The 27,024-nt window shown below is 34.1% G+C and overlaps 12 protein-coding genes across 12 annotated transcripts; 6 read left to right on the top strand and 6 right to left on the bottom strand.

Annotated features, from left to right (window-relative positions):
• Nucleotides 1-54: 54 nt before the first annotated feature.
• On the bottom strand, nucleotides 55-1,165 carry HYPBUDRAFT_134804 (threonine aldolase; the record flags this gene model as incomplete). Its single annotated transcript, XM_020219549.1, has 1 exon — nucleotides 55-1,165. The coding sequence occupies exon 1, from the start codon at nucleotides 1,153-1,155 to the stop codon at nucleotides 55-57; it is 1,101 nt and encodes a 366-aa protein (XP_020077617.1). The 5' UTR covers nucleotides 1,156-1,165.
• A 641-nt stretch (nucleotides 1,166-1,806) lies between these two features.
• Nucleotides 1,807-3,556, top strand: HYPBUDRAFT_151976 (uncharacterized protein). The gene has a single exon (XM_020220778.1). The coding sequence runs from the start codon at nucleotides 2,013-2,015 to the stop codon at nucleotides 3,513-3,515; it is 1,503 nt and encodes a 500-aa protein (XP_020077616.1). The 5' UTR covers nucleotides 1,807-2,012; the 3' UTR covers nucleotides 3,516-3,556.
• Nucleotides 3,557-3,683: 127 nt separating this feature from the next.
• On the top strand, nucleotides 3,684-5,803 carry HYPBUDRAFT_119903 (F-box protein). The gene has a single exon (XM_020219229.1). It carries the CDS (start codon nucleotides 3,738-3,740, stop codon nucleotides 5,787-5,789), a length of 2,052 nt encoding a protein of 683 aa, XP_020077615.1. The 5' UTR covers nucleotides 3,684-3,737; the 3' UTR covers nucleotides 5,790-5,803.
• A 426-nt stretch (nucleotides 5,804-6,229) lies between these two features.
• On the top strand, nucleotides 6,230-8,009 carry MSS11 (Mss11p). The gene has a single exon (XM_020220777.1). The coding sequence runs from the start codon at nucleotides 6,285-6,287 to the stop codon at nucleotides 7,971-7,973; it is 1,689 nt and encodes a 562-aa protein (XP_020077614.1). The 5' UTR covers nucleotides 6,230-6,284; the 3' UTR covers nucleotides 7,974-8,009.
• Nucleotides 8,010-8,969: 960 nt separating this feature from the next.
• Nucleotides 8,970-12,047, top strand: HYPBUDRAFT_10014 (uncharacterized protein). The gene has a single exon (XM_020218058.1). It carries the CDS (start codon nucleotides 9,137-9,139, stop codon nucleotides 11,969-11,971), a length of 2,835 nt encoding a protein of 944 aa, XP_020077613.1. The 5' UTR covers nucleotides 8,970-9,136; the 3' UTR covers nucleotides 11,972-12,047.
• A 303-nt stretch (nucleotides 12,048-12,350) lies between these two features.
• On the bottom strand, nucleotides 12,351-16,286 carry HYPBUDRAFT_105024 (chromatin-remodeling ATPase; the record flags this gene model as incomplete). Its single annotated transcript, XM_020218387.1, has 2 exons — nucleotides 12,351-15,839; nucleotides 15,966-16,286. 2 exons carry the CDS (start codon nucleotides 16,284-16,286, stop codon nucleotides 12,351-12,353), a joined length of 3,810 nt encoding a protein of 1,269 aa, XP_020077612.1.
• Nucleotides 16,287-18,263: 1,977 nt separating this feature from the next.
• On the top strand, nucleotides 18,264-18,587 carry HYPBUDRAFT_147102 (uncharacterized protein; the record flags this gene model as incomplete). The annotated part of the gene is made up of 1 exon (XM_020220021.1): nucleotides 18,264-18,587. One exon carries the CDS (start codon nucleotides 18,264-18,266, stop codon nucleotides 18,585-18,587), a length of 324 nt encoding a protein of 107 aa, XP_020077611.1.
• Nucleotides 18,588-18,697: 110 nt separating this feature from the next.
• On the bottom strand, nucleotides 18,698-18,913 carry HYPBUDRAFT_105773 (uncharacterized protein; the record flags this gene model as incomplete). The annotated part of the gene is made up of 1 exon (XM_020218437.1): nucleotides 18,698-18,913. One exon carries the CDS (start codon nucleotides 18,911-18,913, stop codon nucleotides 18,698-18,700), a length of 216 nt encoding a protein of 71 aa, XP_020077610.1.
• Nucleotides 18,914-19,513: 600 nt separating this feature from the next.
• On the bottom strand, nucleotides 19,514-20,236 carry RPS3 (40S ribosomal protein uS3; the record flags this gene model as incomplete). Its single annotated transcript, XM_020218355.1, has 1 exon — nucleotides 19,514-20,236. The coding sequence occupies one exon, from the start codon at nucleotides 20,234-20,236 to the stop codon at nucleotides 19,514-19,516; it is 723 nt and encodes a 240-aa protein (XP_020077609.1).
• Nucleotides 20,237-20,455: 219 nt separating this feature from the next.
• ADE6 (phosphoribosylformylglycinamidine synthase) lies at nucleotides 20,456-23,830 on the bottom strand. Its single transcript, XM_020220776.1, has one exon. The coding sequence runs from the start codon at nucleotides 23,801-23,803 to the stop codon at nucleotides 20,495-20,497; it is 3,309 nt and encodes a 1,102-aa protein (XP_020077608.1). The 5' UTR covers nucleotides 23,804-23,830; the 3' UTR covers nucleotides 20,456-20,494.
• A 1,046-nt stretch (nucleotides 23,831-24,876) lies between these two features.
• HYPBUDRAFT_4639 (uncharacterized protein) lies at nucleotides 24,877-25,347 on the top strand (the record flags this gene model as incomplete). Its single annotated transcript, XM_020223442.1, has 2 exons — nucleotides 24,877-25,142; nucleotides 25,170-25,347. 2 exons carry the CDS (start codon nucleotides 24,877-24,879, stop codon nucleotides 25,345-25,347), a joined length of 444 nt encoding a protein of 147 aa, XP_020077607.1.
• A 23-nt stretch (nucleotides 25,348-25,370) lies between these two features.
• HYPBUDRAFT_147099 (uncharacterized protein) lies at nucleotides 25,371-26,984 on the bottom strand (the record flags this gene model as incomplete). The annotated part of the gene is made up of 1 exon (XM_020220020.1): nucleotides 25,371-26,984. The coding sequence occupies one exon, from the start codon at nucleotides 26,982-26,984 to the stop codon at nucleotides 25,371-25,373; it is 1,614 nt and encodes a 537-aa protein (XP_020077606.1).
• Between the last annotated feature and the right edge of the window lie 40 nt (nucleotides 26,985-27,024).

Below are 27,024 nucleotides of genomic sequence, written 5' to 3'. Positions count from 1 at the left end.
ATAAATCACTATATAAATCACTATATAAATCACTATATAAATCATAAATCACGATTAAAGGCTATAAAATTTAGAAGGTTGATTTGATCTTTCGGCAGGATTCTTTTTAGCATCCTCCCAAGTATCTAAAAGGGCTCTTTTAACATTTTCAAAACTCTCATCTGAGATTTGATAATGAAATGAAATTCTATTACCATGAACTTTAATATTGTATTTGTCACCATATTTATTGAAAAGTTCATCAGAAATACCGGCTTTTTCAAAATCAACAAAGACAAAGTTAGTATCTACTGGATACAATAAAGGAATGTTGTTGTCCTGACATAATTTACCCAATTCTTTTGCTTTAACATGAGAATTCTTCAATAACGGTAAGTTTTCATCAATTGCAGTTGAAGCCATAACCGCCAAGATCCCACTTTGTCTAATACCACCACCGTTTTGTTTTTTGAAATGATTAGCCTTTTTGATGAATTTTGAGTCACTAACTAAAACTGATCCAATTGGAGCACCTAAGGATTTACTCAAACATAAACTAACACTATCGAAATAAGAACAATATTTTTCAATAGATACTCCAGTTTCCACATGAGCATTCCATAACCTGGCACCGTCTAAGTGTAATCTTATTTCATTTTCACGACAAAATTTACTGATTTTTTCAATTTCATCAATTGGGAAAATCATTCCATGTAAAGTATTTTCTAAACTAATCAATTTTGTTGGTGCAAGATGAATATCTCCATCATCAGGTATAACATTAGGAATGATATCGTCTTCCAAAGTTAAGTATTTCCCGTTTTTAGGATGAATTGGTTGAATCATTGCTTGAGACAATGTAGACAATCCCCCAGCTTCATCCGCATAAATATGCCCACGATAATCACATAAAATTGAATATGGTGGTTGGAATAAATTGACCCTTACAGCAATTTGGTTTGATAGCGTCCCACTAACACAATATAATCCCGATTCCTTCCCAGCCAACTTAGCAACTTTCGCTTCTAATTGATTAGTTGAATCATCTTCATTATAAACGGCATCACCCAAGCTGGAAATAACCAATGACTTGATCATTGACGCCGTTGGCGTGGTGAACGTATCGCTTCTGAAATCGTTATGAGCTGGCCTTTTATCGAAATTGGACAAATCCATGGCTTCGTGGAGTATTAGTGAACAACTATTAAGTCCAACACCGAACAATATACGGATTTTTCATCGAGGTGAAAAAAATGTACGGGTGCACTTGGAATTTGCAACTTTATGAACCGTTCATGATATCATATTAAGATCACAGTATGAACTTTATTCGGTACTTAGTGTTCAGGTATACTTAATATTCAGGTATACTTAATATTCAAGTATAGAGTTCAGGAATAGTTCCAGGTGTAGTCTCCAGGTATAGTATTTCCTTATATTCAGGTATATGTAATTTTCAGGAATGGCATTCAGACACATATTCAGATATAGAAGAAAAGTATTCTTGTATACCAAGTCCAGGAACTCAAAACTCACGACGTTTAGAGCGTTCTAGAAACCATATCGCATCGGAGTATAGACATATGTCATCATATATGTATCCTGTTTTAATGGCTTATGCAATAACCACAGAACTATCGGAGTATAGAAAATGCTCTATGAAGTAATCACCGTCAGCCTCGGAGAATGGCCTCTGCTAATCCCCGGCTCAACTGTTCTTTACTGCGATTCTAACATTGGCTATCCAATAAGCGACACCTTGACAGTTCGAGTCCTGCTATTGTCCCTGCCAGCTAAAGCCCATCATTTCAGGTCGATAGGGTGATAAGGACGAGTACACTTGCCCAAAGCGGAATAGCTTAGCGGAACCCGCTAGACGCACCCGTGCACCACGCCGCTCTTTATACGCAAAACCGTTATATCAACGTCCCCCACTTTAATTAAAGTCCTTAGCGGAATTTGTTATCAAAAGCTATTTAAACGGAGGTAGTCCCAGTAGTATACTCAGCAGTAGAATAGGAAACCAGAACAGAATGTCGCTTTCATACGAGGTTAGTTTACCAGACGGTACCAAATTTAGTCAACCAGCCGGGTTGTTCATTAATAATGAATATGTTAAATCCAAATCAGGTAAGACCCTAGACTCAATTAATCCAGGAACTGGAGAGGTCAATGGACATGTTTACGCAGCCCAAGAAGAAGATGTTGATATTGCCGTGGCCGCTGCACGCGAAGCATTCAACAAGGGATGGAAGAAGAGTAGCGGAGTTGATCGAGCAAACTTATTATTTGCGTTTGCCAAAGAATTGAAGGACAATCGTGATTTATTAGGTTCAATTGAAGCTTGGGATAGTGGTAAGACCAAGGATCAAAATGCAGTCTACGATATTGATGAGTGTATTTCGTGTTTTGAATACTTTGCTGGATGGGCTGATAAAATCCAGGGTAAGGTTATTCAACATGATCCATTAAAATTGGCTTATACTGTTCACGAACCATTTGGGGTTTGTGGACAAATTATTCCATGGAACTATCCATTAGCAATGGCAGCCTGGAAATTAGCCCCAGCATTAGCTGCTGGTAACACTGTTGTATTAAAATCATCAGAAATTACTCCATTATCAATTTTATACTTAGCTCAATTTTTCAAAAAAGTTGGCTTCCCACCAGGGGTTGTCAATTTTATTAGTGGTTATGGTGCAGTTGCCGGTAAAGCGTTGGCTGAACATTTAGACGTTGATAAAATTGCCTTTACTGGGTCCACTGCCACTGGTAGAGTAATTCAAAAATTAGCTACATCAAATTTGAAAGCAGTAACTTTAGAATGTGGTGGTAAATCACCCTTGATTGTGAGAAAAGACGCTGACTTGGAGCAAGCAGTTAAATGGGCTGCTGTTGGGATCATGTCCAATCAAGGTCAAATCTGTACCTCAACTTCTAGAATCTATGTCCAACAAGAAGTTTACGATGAGTTTGTTACCATGTTTGCCAAACACGTTGAAGAAGAGTATAAACAAGGCCATGTCTTTGAATCCGATGCCGTTGTTGGTCCTCAAGTTTCTCAACAACAATACGATAAAATCTTATCATATATAGACATTGGTAAAAAAGAAGGTGCTAGATTGGTCCTTGGTGGTGAAAAAAATACCGATCCAAAATTAAAGGATGGTTACTTCATCAAACCAACCATTTTCGCAGATGTGAAACCAACCCATCGTATTGTAAATGAAGAAATCTTTGGTCCAGTCGTTTCTGTTGGTAAATTCGTCGATGATGATGAAGCCATCAAATATGCAAACCAAACTGAATACGGGTTGGGTGCAGCCATCTTCACCAAGGATATCACCGTGGCCCACACCATGGCCAGTGACGTCCAAGCTGGTATGGTTTGGATCAATTCTTCCAACGATTCCGACGTTCATATTCCTTTTGGTGGGGTCAAAATGAGTGGGATCGGTAGAGAATTGGGTGAGTACGGTTTGAACATGTACACCCAAGCCAAAGCCATCCACGTCAACTTGGGCAGTATGTTGTAGTAAGTATAAATATTTATTGAATATATACATATAATGATTGAGATGAAATTGTAGTAACCCCTATTCAGACTCACTCAAAGTGACAAACAAACCAAAAAAAAAAAAAAAAAAAAGACGTCGCAAACCAATTTGGGTGAAACTTTAAGTCTTATCCGAGCAACGATATATGAAATCGGTTAAATATTAAGCAAAACTAGTTGTTCTTCTTTAATTAAGGGTTAAATGATGATAAACACAAGTAAACCGGTGGTACTGGTGATACCAGGAAATATAATTAAGACCAAGCTGAAAAAAAATGGTGATAAAGTTGCAAGTTTGGATGTGAAATCACCAAAAAGCTGCTACGAAAGTGCTGGAGATGAAGAAGAAGAGGTGTTACGACCTGAGCAACCACCAAACCTGTTAATTGAAAGGTTACCAGAGCATATTGTATTACAAGTGTTTCAATACGTTGACCAATTTGATCTTGTTAACCTAAGTTTGACATGCTCCAAGTTATATCCGATTGCAGTTGAAAGATTATATCAACGAGTCACGGTTGTATTGAGCGGAGAATTTGCAAAAGAGTATCAGAGTGATTCCCGTCAGTTTATCCGAGAGAATGGAATCAAGCATATGGATAGTTCTTTAATATTCAAGATACCCAATTTGATTAAATTTTTCAAAAGCTTACATAAGAATACAAAGTTGATTCAATTGGTTAAGTTTTTCATTTTTGATAAGTGTTATCCATATTTGAATGATATCAATCAGTTCCAGAGTGACTTGATTGAATTTTTCGGGAAATATCTGCACGAAATGAATTTTTTACACATTACCTTTATTGATTTTTTAAGTGGGATTAATAAGTTAACCAATTTTTTGAAAAATTCAAACATTCGAAACAAGATTTTTAAATTATTTGTTACCGATTTACCTAGTTTATATGAACCCAAGGTACCTAAAGGACTAACTAATTTATTTTTAATGTTGAAAGAAGAAGAGATTCTGGAGATTCTGGAGATTGATTTGAGTACTGAACCATTCAACCTTTTCAATTCGCTTTTCACCTTAACTTGCAGCACTAATAATCAATTTGGGTTAGAAATCTTGAAAAAATTTCAATTATTTAAGGATTTAAAATTGAATTTAAAAGGGTTAACCATATTCCATTGTCACAAAGAGAGTTTAATTGATGATAATTTCATTAGTTATGATGTCAAGAATGATGACGTGATATCAAAGATTGATAAGAAGTTAGAATTTGATATTATTGAAGAAAAAATCGAATTAAAGAAGTTGAATCATATTTATTTAAAGATTGACTGTTTTGAACATCGGATTAATAATTGTAATTGTTTTGAAAAATTTTTCAAAAAATTTAATCATTTTGTTGCCAAAAATGATGGATTATCCAATCTAACTAGTTTTGATATTGAGTTGTATCCGAATTATGAATGGTTGAGACCCCATCTGATGTGTGAGTATATCCTTAATCCATTGGGTGAATATATTAAGAATTTGAAAAATTTAGAAAGATTAACTCTTGATTTTTCAACTCCAGCTTTCAAAATGTTTGATAATGGGATTGAAATGTCAAGCATCTTATTAAATAAATTAAATGAACGGTTAATTGAATCATTTTTCCAAAATTTTAAAAATTGTGATTTTAATTTGAAAACTTTACAGTTACCAGATTTTTTAACTAGTTTCATCTACTATAAACCAGATTTTTATCAACTGTTCCTACATACTTGTCAATGCTATGGGTGTCAATTAGTTCTTGACCGATTAAAACAAGATTTCTATCCTTTAAACGACATTGATGAGGATTCGAATGATTTAGATCTTGAAAGCACTTACTACATCCTAATTGGGTTTATATTGGGTAAACTCCAAGCCGACCGAGAAGTCTGTGTTCCCATTAAACAAAAGACTTTCAATTATAAAAATTATCCAATATTTAAAGGCCAACCCCATACCTTACATTATAATTATCATAATAAAAATTCTTGTCCCTGTGAATTAGAAAATGATCCTCTTGGCTTGAAAGTCGACAATATAGATAACCTAGTCACCATCTATATCATCCATCAATTGAATCCCTTCGTCGACTACTTATCCACCATTTTCACCAACCTAGAAAACTTGATGATTCATGGAATTTACTATGAGTATAATTCGGAATCCAAAGGCTTGACTCCGATCTTCGACCTTGCTGATTACCCAAACCATTTCCTCGATTCAAATCTCACTTGTACCAAATCTGACCTACCCTTTGCTTATTTTAGATAATTATTTATTTAATGAAGTTATGATTGTATCTAATTTTGTAGTATACGTCATGTGCGACTCTCATGCTTTTACTATGTACAAGGTTGACTCGTAGCTTAATTGAGTTAGCTTTTAACAAGTAACGTCTTTCTACAAGTAACGGCCTTCAACAAAATTAACTCAAAAAAAAAAAAAAAAATGAAAATTAATTAATTCAAACAACTTCCAACACATAACAACTCTATACTAATACACCGTCTCGTCAGTTCTGTCACTTTTTAGTGTTTCCCGGTTGTTGGCAGTCTTTTTTCGGTGGGTGGTTTTCGCTTTCAGTGCACTAATCTCTGAGTTTTTTCTTTTTGTTCATTTTTGTTTCTCTTTTTTTTTTTTTTTTTTTTTTTTTTNTTTTTTTTTTTTTTTTTTTTTTTTTTTTTTTTTTTTTTTCAAAGTCCCCTTTTTTAATTATCCAACGATTTGAACTTTCCTTCAAGTAGCTTTAGTTTCTTTAGTTACATAATGGATTTGAATCCTAATAGTACTATAAGAGATTACATACCTGGCAATGGGTATGATGGGAACCTAAACGATTCTTTTCTACAAAGTCCAATGAACGTTCCTACAGCAGGTCAACAACAAAATAGTAATCAACACCGATTTCAACAACTTCAACAAGCACAATTTAGTCCCCCATTATCTTCGCATCAGCAGTCACCTCCTCCGGGTCCACAGCAGTCGTTTAACGGGGGGCCTCAACAAAGAGTCAATGGAGGTATGAATTCCCGTAAAATGTCAGTCAACGTAAACTTATCAAACCAACAGCAGACTCAGACCCCGTTACATACTCCCAAACAGAGTCTTCCTCAAACCAGACCCGGCGAATCGTATGTGAGCGATGTATTCGCCAAAAATTCTAATGAATTATTACTTGCTCACTTATATAATTACTTAATTGAGAATGGGCATCAGGAAAGTGCCAAGTCGTTGTTACTGGAACTGAAGAACGTACCCCAGAATAAAGATGCCAATAAATTGAAGAAAAAACCTGACTTGTTGCCGGTTGATATGTCTTTGGATAATTCAAACAACTTTTTATTAGAATGGTGGTCTTTAATGTGGAGTGTCCAATCAAGTATCAATCCAAAATTGAACCAGTTATATAACAATCCTCAGCAATTTCAATACCAGCAGCAGCAGCAGCAGCAACAACAACAACAACATCAATTTGTGCAGCCTCAACAAAAGCCATTCCGTCAACCACAACCGCCTTCAAACGTTGTTCCAATGATGCAGAATGCCCATTCAAAACCACCTCATCTTGCACAACAACAACAACAACAACAACAACAACACCCACCTCAACCGCCTCAACCACTTCAACAGCCAGTAGCTCAGCAGCAACAACAACAGCCTAAAAATCCAAACATTGCCCAGTACCAACAACAATTGAAGTTACAACAAATGATGGTCCAGTATCAGCAACAACAAGCATTGCAACAAAGACAGAATAAAGGAGTTCTTTTGCAATCGCCTTTAATCCCGACTTCGCAGCAAGTTCAGCAGGTACAACAACAGTCAAGTCAAATCAATCAGTCCCCAGTGCCATTCAATCAGTCAAACAACTCTAAATTCAATAATGAAGCCTTGAACGATTATCAAATGAATTTGCTTATGATGGAAAATCAAAATAACATCCAGAAAAAACAGTTCATGATGATGAAACAACAACAAGCTCAATCACAGGCCCAACAACAATTAGCAGCCCAAGCCCAGGCAGCAGCCCAAGCTCAAGCAGCAGCCCAAGCTCAAGCAGCAGCCCAAGCCCAGCAACAACAGGCACATCAACAGGCGCAACAACAAGCGCAACAACAGGCACAACAACCACCACCAGTCGTCTCGCAAGCCAACTCGCTTAATCTAAATGAAACCAACAAGAATGGTGTCCAACAGAGAATGATGCAACAACAATTATCGATGCCAGCATCAAACGGTGATATCATTGAAGATCATGATAACTTCGACATTATGAAAACAACTTCCCATCACTCGCAAAATTTTGAAGACGGGTTATTAATGAACGATGGAATTTTCAATACCAATACTAATCTGGGCACAAATAATGAAAACAACGATGATTGGAATAAAATGTCCTTATTACATCTGGAAGATTGGCTTAGTGGTATTGGAAGTGGATCTGCATTCAACTAAATTGTAAAATAAATGCAAAAAAAAATTATTAAAACTAACTAGCTGAAAAAAAAAAATATTCATTTGCATAAACTTTATTCAAACTTTATTTAACCTTCCCTTTCCCCTTTTCGTTTAATTTCAATTCTCTAATTTCCTTTTTTCATCTCCTTGATTCAAATCTGGTGAATTAATAACTTTTTTCCTTCATTTCTTTAGACCCATTAAAAAGAGAGAATAAAATCTTACAACCTCTGGGTTTTTCTTCTTCAGTTCTATTCCTATTTATTTATAAAGTTTCTCCTTACTTTTAATCATAATTTATTCATATGAATCCACAACGTATACCACCTTTTTGTATCGAAAAATAATCTAATTATTATTCGGAGTTTTCAGACTTACAGATTTAACAGCCTACGTTTTGTCTCATTTGTCTAAGTGTTGTTCGCCTTTCCTTGTCAAGATCCGTCTGTATTTTTCATATGCTCTATGCATTATCTCCTTACGGATCAGCCCATGGCAAGTATAACATCACCTCGAAAAAAGAAAACCTGGCCCTACTCGTTTCCGATAGCCATCATCTCTATCTTGTATTCCCCCCCTGCGACGTTGCATATCCAAGACCCCGTCATTAAATCAGCAACCTGGTTCTCGTTGGGTTTGTTATTCTTTTCCCTTTCCGTTTGAGTTTTTTGCAACCCAATGAGCCGTGGTTCTTTTTTCGTTCTGTTGATGTGTTTTTTTCCTCTGTTTGTTTGGCTAGGGTTCTTTGTGTTTACCGTTTTCTTACTCCACGCAGCCCTCTGTTGTATTTCCGTGGCTATTCCCTCTCCTTGTAGTGTGCTTTCATCGTGCTGGAGCTTTCAACTGGTTTTTGGTTATCTTTTAGTTGTAAAAAGAGACTGCACAATTTGCTTCCCGATTAGGAAACAAACAACAACAGCTCAAAAACAAAAAAAAAAAAAAAAAAAGGTGGAGGAAGATCAAAACAATTCCAACATCAACTACTCTTCTTCTTGATAAACCAGTTAGGATTGGCTGATTGAAGAGAGTTACGGTACGGAGATACACGGAGCTGCGACTTTGCTGATAGGTTTTTTGCTGAAGCGGGAGATATTAAACGGTCCAGGAAAGATCAAGAGATCAAATTAGCCGCTGATTCAGATGAATAGTACAACTTGGTGATGAATTTTGATAGATTTAATCCTCTATCGAGTTACCTATCCAACAATGGGGTTGAGGTTAGTGATTGGGGGATTGAAGAGTCGACGACGATGTCGTCGCCGACGTTATCGAACCAAAATATGAATTTTAATTCAAATCCAAATTTACCGCCTCCTCCTTCATTGAATCACTTGATAAGCAATTCGAAATCTCAGCATCCAAGTGCTAAGCATTTCCATCATTATGGATTGGTTTCGCCGTCCTCGATCTATCCTATCGATCAGGATTTTGATAATAGAGATTTCATGTATTATTATGCGAAATATAATCCTCAGCCGTTAGTGTCGAATACCGAGAATATTGATAAATTTATCAAGAAGTATCTTTGTTTAAATAATGTTAATGGAGAGTTTGTTGAAAGGTTCAAGTATAATTTGATAATATCAGATTTATTGGATGATTCAATGATTTTATCTAAAAATGAAGCTTCTTTAAACACTTTGATGTTGAACGATGTTAAAAATTCTAATAGCTCATTTCCAACTTTGATTCGTGATTTGAATCATGATGGAACTGAATTACTCATTTATCAAAAAAACTTTCGATTGAAGTTCCCCGATAATTTAAGTAATCCTTCCTTAATATTGACTTGCATCTCATTGATAATCTTTTTATTAAAACAGAATTTAAAAAATTCACAATCTAAATTATCGCATGCATCTAAATTGAAAATGTTTAAAATTTTATTAATAGCGGCTACTAAATTAATCAATTATAAAAGAATCAATTCCGTTATTCAATCGAAAAAGATTTTAAATCTCTTAAATGAGTTCTTAATTTCAAATTATAAAATTAATAAGAAATTAATTGTTAATTTAATCAATTTGAAAGAATTGGATTTGTTTAAATTCATGAATCCAAAAAATCTGAACTCCACAATCTTAAAACATCATATTGAAGAATTGAAGCATCATTTAGATTACTCATTGTCGTTTTTGATATTTAATTTGAAAAATTCAATCATTAAAATTTTACCATTTTTAAATGGTGAAATTTTAGAGAAATATTGTCATGTTAATAATATTGATATTAATAACTTGTTATTGAGTGATTTCGATGAGGAGATTATCGATGATTCTTTAAATGACTCTCAAAAAACCATTTATCGTTTGACTATAAAAATGAATAAATTTAACCAGTTAAGAAAACTTTTAATAAGTCAATTACTCACCTTCAATGAACCATTTCATAAGAATTTCTTTCTTTGTAAACTTTGGGATCATTTTAATATCAATGAAACTGAAATCCATGAAATCAATAAAAATATTATCTTTTTCGAAAAATTGAATGTTTTGGAAAATATATTTAACGATCATAATTCAACAGTGAATAACTTTAATATGATATTTGAAAATTTTGAAAAATTAGCTAAAATGAAGTTAGAGTCTTTCAATTATCAAAACCCAAAAAATGAAGATTTGAAAAATCAAAATGTTTTGAAAATTAATAATGACCCATCTGAAATAATTCAAATTGATGAATCAAATATAAATAATTTGATTTCTAAGTTATCTAACTTAACTACAAATTTAAAATTTTTCAAGAAATATAGTCATTCAATTTCAAATATGGATAATATCGATGAGTTTAATGAAAAGTTGATGATTTTTAACCAATTTAATGAAGAAATCAATCTAATAAAAGAAATATATCAATCGAACTTGAATGATTTACAAAATGAATTATATCATAAATTTGATGAAAACTCGAATCTTAATTCTCCTTCTTCCAGCATATCCCAAAAGCATAAATCGAATTCAAGTATTAATAGTAATCCTGATTCGAATCAACCATTTAATTTAAAATCATTCCACACAACTACTTCCAACTCTAACACTTCTACCTCTATTAAAAAAAGGTTCTCATTACCCGCTCATACAAATACTAATAAGAATATTACGCCTGCATCAAGTCCCATTATTCCACAAACACCTGATTCATCTTTACCCTCTAAATATCCTAATAGTAGGGTAAATGATGGAACTTCTCCAAGCCTCAACTCAAACGACAAAAAATATAAACGCTTATCAACGGGTTTACAACTTGGTTTATTAACTGTTTTTGAAGAACCAGATAAAAACGGTGACCAAACTCGACTGTCTACTTCTTCAACGCATCGTAGGACAACTTCAAATACTTCGATCATGTCAGCATCCGCAAACAAGCTAGATAGGCCAGCCTCGATTCATCCCAATAATGATAAACGCACAGTATCTTATGACGATAACTACATTAATATATTACCACCGAATAACTACGAGACTTATAATCAGGCTACTTTCGACTCATTAACTAAGAGAATAAACTTGAGAAACTCTGGTTTCAATAATAGTAATCATAATTCAAATAGATTTTCGATGAACTCCTTAAATTCAAATATAAGTGGGTTAAGTGATCTTCTAACTTCAACTCAAATAACATCATTTGATGATGACGATGGTACGGTCAATGGCAATGGTATTCAAACTGTAAATAATGCAGGTCATTTATCAAAAGAAGAACTTAAATCAAGATTGGAAGAAAGTTTTAATAGAATTTACAATTTAGAACATGAAAATGAAACCTTAAAGTCACGAAATAATACCAATGATTCAAATATAATTTCTCCCGATTCAACAATCAACAAACCGTCTTTGGCGAATCTAAATTCGGACCACATCGCGGAGTCATCATCAAATGATGTTGAAAATGAGTTTCTCACAAGTCATAACGATACCAATAAGAACCATACTTTTCTAGATCAACTAGAAGAGACATTGAACAACAAAGTAGAGTCTGGATCCGCTTTATCATAATTCCAAGTGTATTTTTTTATTTTTTACTTTTTTTTATCTTTAGCTTTTATTTATTCCCTCTAGATTTCATTTTATTTCATGCTACTACTTTTTTTTTTACTCTTTATTTAATTTTTCAATTCCAAGTGTTCAATGTGGCTCTATAATATACCTAGCGATCTACAATTCTTGCATGTAAGCTTAGTAAAATTACGACTTCCGAATTTTTTTCAAGATTTTATACAGCATGATTCCTAATGAAGTAAATTATGAAGAGATGATATAAAACAACGTTTCATTGAAACGAGAAGAGAATAACTTAATAAAAATATAATACTATAGGGAGAAGAAAAACATTATTAATTACAGTAATTTAACAATTATAATAAATAGTAACCTCCTAAATACCTGGAGTTACAGTTCCTGAAGGATTTTTTGAAAATTCACCTTCATCTTCATGGTACATTTCAGCCAAGTTCTTATCTAAGGATTCTTTGCTATCATTTCCATTATCTTGAAGGTTTGATTCTGAATCATTAGCGCTTTCAACAGTCTTCTTATCAGATGAGTCTGGTTGAATCGACGAATTGGATGCACTGTCATCATCACCACCCAATAAAAGGAAGGCAACATCTTTCTTCTTATTAGCAGCCTCTTCTTTCTTATTGACCAACGTAGATTTTCCTTCCATAACGACTTGTTGAACTTGTTCTTTTTGTTTTGCACGGTCTCTCATTCTTTCTTCAATTGTACCTCTGGCCAATAATCTATAAACAGTAACTTGTTTGGTTTGACCTAATCTATGAGCTCTATCCATAGCTTGTGAATCAATTGTTGGATTCCAATCAGAATCATAAAAGATGACTGTATCAGCAGCAGTTAAATTAATACCCAACCCCCCAGCTCTGGTCGATAATAAAAATACAAAAATTTCCGGTTTTGTTTGCCAATCATGAACCAAGTCTCTTCTATCATCTAATTTAGAGGAACCATCTAATCTAATATATTTATGCTGTCTGTAACTTAAATACTCTTCCATTAAATCCATCATTTTAGTCATTTGGAAATAAACTAAAACACGGTGATCATTTTGTTTTAATTCAACCAACAACTTGTCCAAGGTTGCCAATTTACCTGATTCAGTAATGAATCTAGTCATGGATGGCATTCTTATATTAGAGTAATCAATTAATTTATTAGTAGATCTAGGCAACATGTTTGATTTTGGATAAGAATCGATTGGTTGATTATGTTGCAAGTAAGACAATTCACTTTCGAGGGACAATGGCATTAAAGCAGATCTTACTTTTTCATCGAATAATGAGTCGTGCCATTTATTTGGGAATGAAGCTTCGTGGCAAACTAATGTTATGGGTGCAGCCGTTGCGACTGGTTCAGCAGCAGGAGGTAAAACATTTAAATACATATCTTCGTAACTTTTAGTTTGAATTGAATATAATTCCTTCATATGCACTGAGTTTGAAATGGAAGCACTATTATTATTATAATCGTTGATCAAAAGCTTCTTATGTACTGGGATAAATTTATCATCTTCATCATAAACATATTTGAGTCTATTAATTTCATCATAATTTGAATCATTATAACTTTGATGATCAATTGCCCTTTCCAATAAATTTTGATGGCTTATAGAATTCAATTCTTGTGGTGATTTATCAACAAATCTTAACCAATCGAAGGTCTTATTCGAATGATCATTGACATTAGAAGGATGATAGATATTGAACATTTCAGATATTTTATTCCTAGATCCAACGTTGTTATCGTAATCTGGTAATAAAATTTCGTCATAGATTAATCTTGGTAAATTGAATCTTATTAAATTTTCGGTTGAATATTTCAATTCCAATTCATTTGATTCCCTTAAAAATGAACTAGTTTCAGCAAATTTTGATAATGAAAGACTTGATTTAACATCGGCTCTTTCGAATAAATCTGGATGGTTACAAACTTTTCTAAATTGCATGACTAAATTCATCAATGACTGACTATCATCATTATTCGTAGTGTCTAAGATATCCATGATTGAAATTTGAGATTTTAACATTTGATAATACTTCTTTTGACGGTTCGTTAAATCACAGAACAAATCAATTTCAACTTTATCACCTAATTCACTTTGAACATTCTTCTTAATACGTCTCAACATGAACGGCTTCAAAATAACGTGTAATCTTTTCAATTGTTGTTCATTTAATTTAGTATTTGATTGGGCATGACTTTCGATATCTTTTGAGAACCAATCACTAAATTCATCATGAGAATCGAATAATGAGGGCATAATGAAATGCAATAAAGCCCATAACTCCTGCATTGAATTTTGAATAGGAGTACCGGTTAATAATAAACGATTACGACTTGAAAAACTTAATAAAGATTTCCATCTTGATGACTGAGAAGATTTAATAGCTTGAGCTTCATCAAGAATCATATATTGCCATTTCATTTTTTGGAAATACGCAGCATCAGCAACAACTAATTGATAAGAAGTAACAAGTACATGAAATGGAGCATCTTTTCCATATCTCATACTTTTACGATCCCAGAATTTTCTCAAGACTTTACGATCTTTAGCATTCCCCCAGTACGGTAAAACCTTAAAATCCGGCACGAATTTCGTAATTTCTTGTTGCCAATTATGCAAAGTTGAAGCAGGAGTGACAACCAAAAAAGGGCCCCATATATTATGATGTTCAGCTAAATAAGCTAAAACTGAAATACTTTGAACTGTTTTACCTAAACCCATTTCATCGGCCAAGATCCCATTAATACCTTGTTCATAAAGATTGGCTAACCAATTAAGACCTTTAATTTGATATTCTTTCAAAGAACATTTTAGTAAATCTGGTTGAGTAATGGTGATATCACCCATCAAAGTTGGATTTTGGAAATTCATTTCTTCACCATTAGTATCAGGATTTTTCAAAGGATCACCATTTAGATCTAAATCTTGATTATGGTTGGAATCAAAACCTCTTGCTTTAGTTTGAGCAGCTTCCAAAGCCACTTGAGCATTAGCAGCAGCAGCTCTATTTAAAGCTTCTTCATCATCATTATCGAAATCGATAGAATTGAAATCAGTCGTTTGACCTTCAATTCCATGATATTTATCGAAATGACTATTATCATTTTTTGCATTTGAAATTCTTGGATCAGCATCACTTCCTTCAATTTCATCAGTTTTAATTTTTTTACCAATGAAATGAGAATAAAGTTCAGTTTGAGTGATTAAGAAATTCAATTTTCTTGATTGACGTTTAGCTTCACGATCTTCTTCTTCACGTTTAGCTTTATCTAATAATTCTTTTTCATGCTTTTTACGTAATTCACGTTCAACTCTTTCATTACGTTTCCAAAAATTAAACATTTCTCTCATTGCTCTTCTTGCTTTAGTAGTTAAATCTTTTTGATTTTTATTATTTCTTAATTGCCATCTTTTAGCTTCTCTTGCAGCTAAAATTGCAGTCTTTTTCAAATTGATAACTTTAGCTTGATTTGATTGTTGTAATAATCTACTAACTTTAGGACCATCTTTTCTAGACATATCTTTCCAAATAGCAACATAAGTATTATCGTATTGTTTAGTAACAACTTTTTGTTCTTTAGTATTTTTAGCAGTTTGACTAACTTGTTTCTGTTTATGATTTTCTTTTTGTTTTTCTAATTCTTGTTGACGAATTAATTCTCTAGCTTTATCTTCTTGAACTTTACGTTTTTTAGCATCTTGATTTTTCAAAGTTAATTTCAATTTAACTTTACCGGATGAATTATCAATTGGAGATTCTGAAGTTTTAAATCGTTTACTTGAAGGAGAATCATCTGAATCGGAAACTCTTCTTGATTTTGATTTAGTTTTAGCATTTGGTTTCTTATTTGGAGCAGGAGCTATATTAAGTAATTTTTTAGACGTATTGGTAGATTGTTTAAATTTATTATTTGTAGCTGATCTAGTTCTTTTAGAAGTTAAAGAATCATTATAATCAGCATCTTTTACACGAGAAGACCCCCAATGAAACTCTTTTGAAGTATGATTTTTTGAATTTGGTATTAGAATATTATTTTTAGTGGCAACATCTTCAGTGACTAATCTTTCCAAATAATTATTCGAAATACCATTTGATTTATTAATTATTTTATTAATATTAGCTAATTCATGATTTAAGATATTAATATTAGCCATTTTAACATTGAAACGATCTAATTTATTTATTGTGGATAAGTTTTTTTCGTAATAACTCAAATCTTCATTATTAGTAATGTCTTCATTTGAAATATATCCATTTTCCAATGGTTCTGCCAAGATAGAGGATATCATTGAAGGCGGTTCATTATTCTTCATATCTTCGTTCAATGGTCCCAGATGGTTAGACGATGAGTTTTCCACTGGTGTTTGGGCATTAGCACTAGCGCCATCGCTAGCGCCGTTATTAGCGCCATCGTTAGCATCATTAGCGCCGTCATCTTGATTTGTTATATCGGATATTTTGGGATAATGATTCGATATACCATTGGACACTTTATCGACATTTGCAGAATGGTTTGGTATTTCAGGTTGACCAGCTTGATTTTCCGACGAGCCTGGAATCGGTGGCGGCGTTGTATTATCATTGGATAGTATTGAAGAAATATTCATTTTTCAAGAATTTCTTCGTCTTCTTTCAGATTTTCCAACCTTTAATTCAACTTAAAACTCTCCCACTAACTTTGATTGATTGATGGGAGTATTGTTGATGATTAACAAAGCAAACGATTAAGGAAAACACGTTGTTTTTAATTAAAACTATCGCAAGTTCACTTTCTCTCTTTTTTTTTAGCAAAATCCAATTGAATGGAATTGTTGTTGAACAGAAAAAGTGGAAAGGGCCAAAAAAAAAAAAAAAAAAAAATTAGGAAACCTTTGGAAGCAAATGCTCTACAGAGTGTTATCGAGGGGGTTAACGAAGGGGCCGTGAAGATAATGCTGGTGAATACAGTGAAGATAATGCTCGGGCCAGTGAAGGTATGTATATGCTCGAAGTAATACCTGGCACTTACTGTTATACTGTTATACTGGCACTTACTGTTATACTGTTATACTGTTATACTGGCACTTACTGTTATACTGTTATACTGTTATACTGGCACTTACTGTTATACTGTTATACTGGCACTTACTGTTATACTGTTATACTGTTATACTGGCACTTACTGTTATACTGGTACTTACTGTTATACTGGTACTTACGTTATACGGTTATACTGGTACTTACTGTTATACTGTTATACTGGTACTTACTGTTATACTGGTACTTATACTTATACTGTTACTTACCGGTACTTATACTTGTAGTGGCGCTGGTATACCCCTAATGACTTCACTAAACCTTATGCTGACGCTGACTAACACTGACTTATTTAACACTGGTGCTTTATACGGATACTGCCTTGATACTGGTACCTTAGTTTTAGTACCTAACAGACGTAACCCAGATATAACGCTAATATTGCACTGATGTGACTAACGCTGATGTGACTAACGCTGATGTGACTAACACTGATGTGATTAACACTGATGTGACTAACGCTGATGTGATTAACACTGATGTGATTAACACTGATCATTGGATTCAGGAGTAGTTTCTATCGCTGGCTTCCCCATTCTCTACGTAGTTTACTGTAATCTTAGAAGCAGCACATTCAGTTGAATGGAAGTCTTTTGAATGGAAGTCTTCAGTTGAATGGAAGTCTTCAGTTTAATGGAAGCCTTCAGTTAAATGGAAGTCTTCAGTTAAATGGAAGTCTTCAGTTAAATGGAAGTCTTCAGTCGAGTGGAAGTCTTCAGTTAAATGGAAGTCTTCAGTTGAATGGAAGTCTTCAGTTAAATGGAAGCCCTCAGTTAAATGGAAGTCCTCAGTTGAATGGAAGCCTTCAGTTAAATGGAAGTCCTCAGTTGAATGGAAGCCTTCAGTTAAATGGAAGTCTTCAGTTAAATGGAAGTCTTCAGTCGAGTGGAAGTCTTCAGTTGAATGGAAGTTGTATCAGAATCGCAGTTATGTCTTCAGTTGAATGCCAATTCCCTTCTACAAGCATACAGTATACAGCCGATTCAAGGCAAGTAGCCAGAGAAACCATCCATGAGTCACCCCGAGTTGTATGATCCATGGCTATACGAATAATCTGACGGTATTTGCAGCAAATGGGTACGGGCCTGGAAGGGTGTACGGGCGTATGTCTCTGGATCAAATTCGCCCGCCGGACATAAATCAAGCTCATAAGCAAAAATCAAACCACCAACTACTCCATCAACAATATAATGGAACACCCAGCATTTACATTGAGTGGCCTCTGTGCCGTTGGAGGCTTTATGGGCTACTTCCGTAAAGGCTCCTTGCCATCCTTGATTGCCGGATCATCCATGGCCATCCTCTATGGGACCGCAGGATACTTATTAAAACAGAATGCTGATTGGGGACTTGAATTGGCCTTGGGTTCGTCCACCGCATTATTATTTGCTGGATTATCTAGAAGTGCCAAAACTCAATTCAAAAAACCAGTTCCTCTAGTCCTTTTAGGATTGGGTGGGTTATCCAGTTTGTACTATACTAAAAAGTATAACGAATTCTACCCTTTCTTTTAACTACAAAAGCAAGAAAAAAAAAAACAAAAACTGAAAAATAAATAATCATATATTTTAATATATATCTAAAAGAACTGAAAACATGTAAATCATAAATCATTAAAAGTCACTTAGTTGATATCGAGAACCGACATTGCTCTTTGTTTACGAGTGTCATCATCATCATGAGCAATTACTGGGTGGAAATTGATCCCCATGGCCTTAGAAGCGTCATTTTGAATACCTTCAAAGCTTATAGCATTAAGTTTAGGAGACGAAATTGGCGAAACATTTGGAATGACAAATGGTTCGGAAATTTCGCTGGACAAAGTTAAAAAATTAGACATGTTTGATATATAGAATACTGTTCCAACTACTCCTGGCTAGCAGATGGGGTTGTATTTATACTAAAGTATGGAACTGAAAGTCCGCCTCATGACTTATAGCTGAATATGGGGTTAGTCATCTCGTTTATTGTGCAAAACGTGAGATAAGGAAAAACTCCGAAATTTGTATGACAACGGATATTCGACTCCGAAGCTTCCATCCGTCCACGCACTGGTGGTTGAACTCCGAACCGTGTAAGTGAATATAAGTGAATATGGGTAAGTGAATGGTTAGTTCCTTCGTACCTGAACCTGAATAATGAACACCTAAAGGACTGAATACCTGAATAATGAACACCTAAAGGACTGAATACCTGAATAATGAACACCTTTGTAGGGACTGAATACCTGAATAGCTTAACGAGCCTTTGCAGGCTTCACGGGCAATTGGTCTCCTTACCTCGGGTGGACGGAGCAGTGGCGGTACGGGTGGGCGAAGAATGATTTTTCAAAAAATTTTCGAAAAAGTTCGTGTCTTTGCACAAAAGACGTCGGATGTACAGGGGTTTACAAAAAAAGTTTATGTAATATATGGATTAATATAAATTAATATATACTAGATTAAGCAGAAGCTTCAGCTTCAACTGGGGCTTCTTCAGCTCTGTAAGATTTGACGGTTGGGGCTGGGATGATTTCGTCTTCATCTTTAGCTTCAGCAATTTTAACGGCATCAGGTAAAGCTTTTGGACCAAATCTGTTAGCAGCTGGGTCTTTCATAATTTTAACTTTAATACCTAAAACACCTTGTCTCATTAAAGCGTGTCTAATGGCAATATCAATGAAATCTTTGGTTGGTTGACCAGAGTGAATCATGAAACCATCGGCGTATTTTTGAGCTTTAGCTCTGGCAGCTCTCAATTTACCAGAGATAACAACTTCAACACCTTTAGCACCGGCACCCATAGCGAATCTTAAGACACCGTAAGCAGCTCTTCTGATTGGTAAACCAGCTAATAATTTGTTTTTCAAAGCTTCGGCTTGAACAGCAGCAGATAAACCACGTTCTTCAACACGTTCAGCATAGATAACAATACCTTCTGGGGATAATTTGAATCTTTTAACAATCAATGAGGTTAATTCATGGATTCTTCTACCTTGTTCACCTAAAACACCTTGAGTGTTAGAAGCTTTAACAATAACTTCTAATTTGGTTGGGGTTTTTCTAACTTCAACACCAGCGTAACCTTGTTCAGCTAATTCTCTGGTGAAGAATTCGTTTAATTCGGCGTAGAAAACACCATCAGCGACTAACTTTCTCTTTTTAGATAAAATTTGACTAACCATCTTGATTGTTGTATAATGAAAGAAGAAACTGAATAACTTTGAAAATCTGAAAAATTTTTTTATTTGCACTGCAAAATTGAGAAGATGAAAATTTTATTCGGTTTGTGCGTCACACGACGAGAAATTTTTCAAAAACCAAAAAAAAATAAAATCAAAAAGAGTTGCATTTGGAAAAAAAGGGGGTTACCCGGAAGAGTGCTTACATAATCAATTATATTATTGTTGCAAAAATCTTACTTATACATTATCATCTAAACATTAATACTGATCACCAACCCATTTTCTGGCGTTTCTGAACAATCTGATCCAAGGACCGTATGGACCCCATTCTTCGGCTTGTTCTTTTGGATACCATGAATTGGACTCTTTTCTACAAACTCTCTCAGGATGAGGCATCATAGCTAAGACCCGGCCATTTTCAGAAGAGATACCGGCAATTGAATTGGTGGAACCATTTGGTAAATATGGATAAGTAGTGGCAATATCACCATAGTTGTCAACGTATTTAATAACATCTTGACCTTTGGAAATAAAGTCATCAAGATTTGAATCTTGGAAAGATGCCCTACCTTCACCATGAGCAACAACAATTGGTAATTTAGAACCTTTCATACCGTCTAAGAAAATAGAGTTGTTTGATTGGGTTGAGGCAACTTCAACCATAACAAATCTAGCTTCATACTGTTCACTAACATTTCTTTCAAATGATGGCCAAGATTCAGTACCAGGAATTAATTCAGAAATTCTGCTTAAGAATTGACAACCATTACAAGCACCAAATGCAAAAGTATCTTGTCTTTCTTGGAAAAATTTAATAAATTCATTTCTGGCTCTTTCGTTGAATAAAACAGATTTTGCCCATCCGGCTCCTGCTCCTAAAACATCACCATATGAAAATCCACCACAGGCTGCAATACCAACAAATTTATCTAAACTAACTTTACCACTTAAAATATCAGACATATGGACATCATAAGCTTCAAAGCCTGCTTGGCTAAAACACCAAGCCATTTCCTGTTGAGAATTGACCCCTTGTTCTCTTAAAATTGCAACTTTTGGTTTGTTACTTGATTTAGTATCAATACCTAAATCATCAGAAACTGCATAGGTTAATTGGTATGACAATCCAGGATCCTTGTTATCTTTTATACCTTCATATTCTTCATCAGTGGTTTTTGGATTATCTCTTAATCTTTGAATTTGGTAGGAAGTATTGGCCCATAATTGTTGTAGAACATCACGAGTATTTTCATAAACTGATTCATTATTATAATTAATAGAAACGGTTTGTGCAGAATCAAATATTGGTTCACCAATAACTTGAATGTATTTAGAATCAACCCCATTAGTATTCAAGATTTCATTAAATGAAGCTAAATCACTAGAGTTAATTTGGAAAACTGCTCCTAATTCTTCATTAAATAAGCTAGTTAATAAATCATCTCCTTTCAAATCTAATTTGACACCAGCTCTACCAGCAAATGCCATTTCTAAAACAGTGGTTAATAACCCACCTTCAGAAACATCATGATAAGCTAAAACATTAAGTTTTTTATGTAAAACAACCAATGATTCTAAGAAACTCTTTAATAATTTATTAGAATGAACAGTTGGTGCCAGGTTACCAACTTGTTTATAAACTTGAGCTAAGGCTGATCCTCCTAATGATTTCTTCACATCAGCGGCTAAATCAACATAAACTAATTGAGTATCATCTTTTCTAACTATTTGAGGAGTCCAAGTATTTGAAGTGTTATCAACAGGAGCAAATGCAGTAATGGTTAATGATAATGGTGCAGTTACTTCTTTATCATCCCATTTCATTTTCATCGACATAGAATCTTTACCAACTGGAATTGAAACTCCTAAATCCGGACATAAATCTAAACCAATGGCTTGAACAGCTTCATATAACTTAGCTCCTTCACCATCATGAGATGCAGCAGACATCCAATTAGCAGATAATTTAACTCTATCCAATGATGGAATATCAGCGGCAAAAATATTTAATAAAGATTCAGCAACTGACATTTTAGCTGATGCACTTGCACTAATTAAGGCTAAAGTTGGTTTCTCTCCCATTGACAATGCTTCACCAGTTGATAAAACAGTTTCACCTAATGAAGTGGCAGTAACACCCACATCAGCAACTGGAGTTTGCCATGGACCAACCATTTGATCACGATCAACTAAACCAGTGACAAATCTGTCACCAATAGTAATTAAGAAATTCTTAGATCCAACAGCTGGCAATTGAAGAACTCTGTCAATAGATTCACTTAATTGAATTTGAGAAATGTCAAATGGTTTTAATTTTAATTCTTGAGTTAAAGCGGTTCTTGACATTTTTGGTGGTTTACCGAATAAAACAGACATTTCTAAATCAATTGGAGTGGAGTTTAATAAAGAATCAGTTAAAACCAATCTTTGTTCTTCGGTTGCTTCACCAACAACAGCAAATGGAGCTCTTTCTCTATTACAAATTTCTTCAAAAAGGGCTAAATTTTCACTAGTAACTGCTAAAACATATCTTTCTTGAGATTCATTACACCAGATTTCCATTGGAGACATACCAGGTTCTAATGATAAGATAGATCTTAATTCAAATTTAGCACCCAAATCGTTATCATGAACCAATTCTGGTAATGCATTAGATAAACCACCAGCACCAACATCATGAATGAATTGAATTGGATTTTTTTCGGCACCAAATGAAACACAAGCATCAATAACTTGTTGAGCTCTTCTTTGAATTTCTGGATTACCTCTTTGAACTGAGGCAAAATCTAATTCTGCAGAACCTTCACCTGAAGAGATCGAAGATGCAGCACCACCACCTAAACCAATTAACATAGATTGACCACCTAAAACAATTAATTTAGAACCAGGAGTGATTTTGGTGTTTTTAAGGGCAAGATCAGGTCTAATAGCACCTAAACCACCAGCCAACATGATTGGTTTATGAAAACCTCTAAATTCAGTTTCACCTTTATGATTTTCAACTTCGGTAGTTAAAGTTCTGAAATAACCATTAATGGCAGGTCTACCGAATTCATTATTAAAAGCAGCAGAACCAATTGGAGCTTCTAACATAATATCTAAAGAAGAAGCAATATGATTTGGCTTACCAATATCTCTTTCCCAAGGTTGACGAGAATTTGGAATATTTAAATCAGAAACAGAAAAACCTGATAAACCAGCTTTTGATTTAGAACCTCTACCAACAGCACCTTCATCTCTAATTTCCCCACCAGAACCAGTAGCGGCACCAGCAAATGGAGAAACTGCAGTTGGATGATTATGAGTTTCAACTTTCACTAAAGTATGAACAGTTTCTTTGATAGATTTCCACTCTTTAGTTTGGAAATCAGGAGTCCAAACATAACCTTGAGGACCTTCGAATACAGCAGCATTATCAGAATAAGCAGAAATGGTATATTGAGGGTTTTTAGCATGAGTGTTTCTAATCATTTTAAATAAAGATAAGTCTTTCTTCAAACCATCTATAGTCCAATCAGCATTGAAGATTTTATGACGACAGTGTTCTGAATTAACTTGAGCAAACATGAATAATTCAACATCAGTTGGATTTCTACCAATAATTTGAGTGAAAGCATTTATCAAGTAATCAATTTCACCTTGATCTAAAGCTAAACCTAAGTCTTTATTGGCTTTTAATAAATTATTAGTATCGGAGATTAAGTCAACATGAACCAAAGGTTTTGGAGGATGATGAGCAAATAAATCATTGTATTTTGGAGCATTGGTATCTAAATACAAACTTTGAGTCATTCTATCGAAAACTGAAGTTAAGATTTCTCCCTTTTTAATATAATCGGATAATTTAAAATCTGGTTCAACTTGAATTAACAAGCTAATACCACGTTCAATTCTTTCAATTTGATCGGATAACCCACAGATATTGGCAATATCAGTAGCTTTCGACGACCATGGAGAAATAGTACCTGGTCTAGGTAAAATTCTAATGAGGTAAGTATCTTTATCTAATTGAATTTTAGATTCGATATCTGATTCGTCACCACCAACACTTGATACGTGCAACAATTTTTCATTCAATGCAACTGATTTATCAACTGGAGAATCATAAGTTAATAATATTTCAATCAACTTTAATTGAGATTCACTTAATTCTTGTTTTAATGAAACATAATGAGTGAATGATGAAGCAACATTCTTAATAATTGATGCTTTTCCCAATTTTTTTTCAATTTCTTGAACTAAATTATTAACCCTGAATGGGGATAATGCATTAGGACCTGGTAAAATAAGAAATTTATCAGAACTCATTGTATAATAAACTAGATACTACTAAAGGAGTATCAAATAATGGTACTTCAGTTCAATAACTCGTCGTTGCAAGAGAAGGAGAACTAAAGAAAACCCAGGAAAACTTCAATGCAAAAGAGAATATCAGCTATTGATATACTTTAAATCACTAATAAATTGCAGAGTTAATCCGCTTCATCTCATTGACTCTGAATTTTTCAAAACGTTGGTCGTGTGTGGAACTCTTTGTTCTTTTTTTTTTTTTTTTTCTATTTATTTGCGATGCCCTTAAAAGATCTTAAGATAAGCCAATTCGAAAGAAACAGATACTTCTTCAGCAGGATTCTAGAGTAATGGCACAAGGTAACATCAAGTTAAAGGCCAAGACAGCACCAAGAGTGACTAAGAAGCAAAAGAATCCAAAGAATTATGCCCCCAAGATCATCAAGCCAAAGAAAGGAAAAGCAGTTCAAGCCCAAAAATTAGCCAAGGTCCAACAGGGACAATTAATGACATCTACCGAAAAGTTGATTGCTAGTAGAGTTGGACATTTGGAAGTCATCAAAGGATCCAGAAGACAGATTGAAAAGGAAGAAAAAGAAAAAGCCAAAAAACAAAAGTAGACCATGAGTAATGAGATATTAAGTAACTTCCCCAAGAAACCACAAGGTTTTTACAATCAAAAAGATATGCAAATAGCAAATATGGCTAATAAGGTAATAGGGAATGAAACCCCTATAAGATCTGTACAAGTGGTACCACCACTTAATGCATTAGATCCTGATTTGATACATGAAAATCGTAAACGAACTAGAAGACGATAAATTTTTATTATAAATATACAATGTTAATTAGGAATTCCTCTTACTGTAGCTTCTTGAGCTTCTAATTCCAAATTTTTTCTTTTCAATTCCAATTCTTGAGATCTAACGTAACCAATCAAAGAAACGGCAAAGATAAAAGTTAATAAAGTTAATACGGAATTGATTGGAATTGGATTCATATGGAAAATTTCATGAGTTAACTTATCCATAGATTGTTGTAAGATATTACAAACCCCAGAAAATGCAATGATGGTACCATAAACGGTGCCAAAGGTATCGAAACCGAAAACTTTAGCACAAAAATCTGAAACTGCAGTGTAATAAAAAGGTCTATAAACCACCAAACAAACGATTCCGAGATAGGTACCGGGCAACCAGGAAAGGATCCCCATTATACCGATAAAGATTGAAACTATTGATAAAATCATCAAGATAGTTAAGGTAGTTAAATTATCTAGCAAAAGACCAATGAAGGGAATTGAAATCAAACCACCTAAAGGTAAGGCTAAATCGAAGAAATGATTAATTGTAGTGGCTAAATCCTCGTCACCATGATATAGGAATAATTCCTGAGCTTTAATGGTAGCAACAAAGTAGTTGATACGCAACATTTGAATGGTAGTGAACAAAGTCATTAATAAGAACCAAGGAGATTTTAATTGTTCAGTAATAGTATACCCATGCATAATACCAAAGACCCCACCGGAGGAATTAATTAATTTATCTTCAGCATCTTGTTCATAAACCGACTTGACGGAATTTCTAGAAGCATAAGAAGATCTCGAGATTACTGAAGCTCTTCTTGAATGAGAACCAGCATTCATTAATAAAGAAGTAGTTTCAGTAATACTTGGTTGAGGGAAAGACTGAATATCCGAGTTGAAAGATTCCCGACGATCTTGAGGTAATAATAAATCTCTATTCATTGGTTTACCAGTTTCATCAATTGCAGTTTCGGCAATTTTAGCCAAAGTACCAATGGTCTTATAAGAATCAACTGGCATAACGTATAACTGACAAACAAAAATAAATAATGGAACGATTAAATAGTAAGTGAAGAACTGATTCAAAGATAATTCAAAATAATTATTATAAATTACCCGGTAAATTAAGAATAAAGCTGAAGAAGAGTCAAAAGACCCAGTTAACAAAGCCAAAATCAACCCTGAATTTTTAGGGAAGCTATTTGCCAATTGGAAGCACGAAATGAAAACAAAAGGACCCCCAAGAGCTAAAAAAGTATAACCGAAAAGATAACCATCAAACCAATTAATGAATTTAGCATTTTGCAATGATAACGAACCAAGTAATATAATAAAAGAGCCAATGATTCCGGTAACTTTAGGACCATAACTGTCCAAAATAGAACCAACCGGCAATGCACTTATATTAGTAACCATGCATGCTATAGTGAAGAGGAAATTCAATGATAAATCCTGTTCAATACAATCTTTAGCAGTACATTTTTCACTATAAACACCTTCAGCTAATAAAATTGGCTTCAAAGCTGCAAAACCAAAGACCGGACCGGCTGCCAACAAACACCATATAATTGAACAAACAATCTGAGTCACTCTTTTCGTCAATGAAGGTAGTTCAATGATATTTGAATCATTATAATGAGTATCTGGAGACATGATTAATTAGCAAATATGAAAAAAAAAAAAAAAGAATGCG

This window comes from Hyphopichia burtonii, assembly GCF_001661395.1.
Source record: "Hyphopichia burtonii NRRL Y-1933 unplaced genomic scaffold HYPBUscaffold_2, whole genome shotgun sequence".
NCBI lineage: Eukaryota > Fungi > Ascomycota > Pichiomycetes > Serinales > Debaryomycetaceae > Hyphopichia > Hyphopichia burtonii.
The sequence above is the reverse complement of the archived record's forward strand: the minus strand, read 5'-3'. Positions and strand labels throughout refer to the sequence as shown.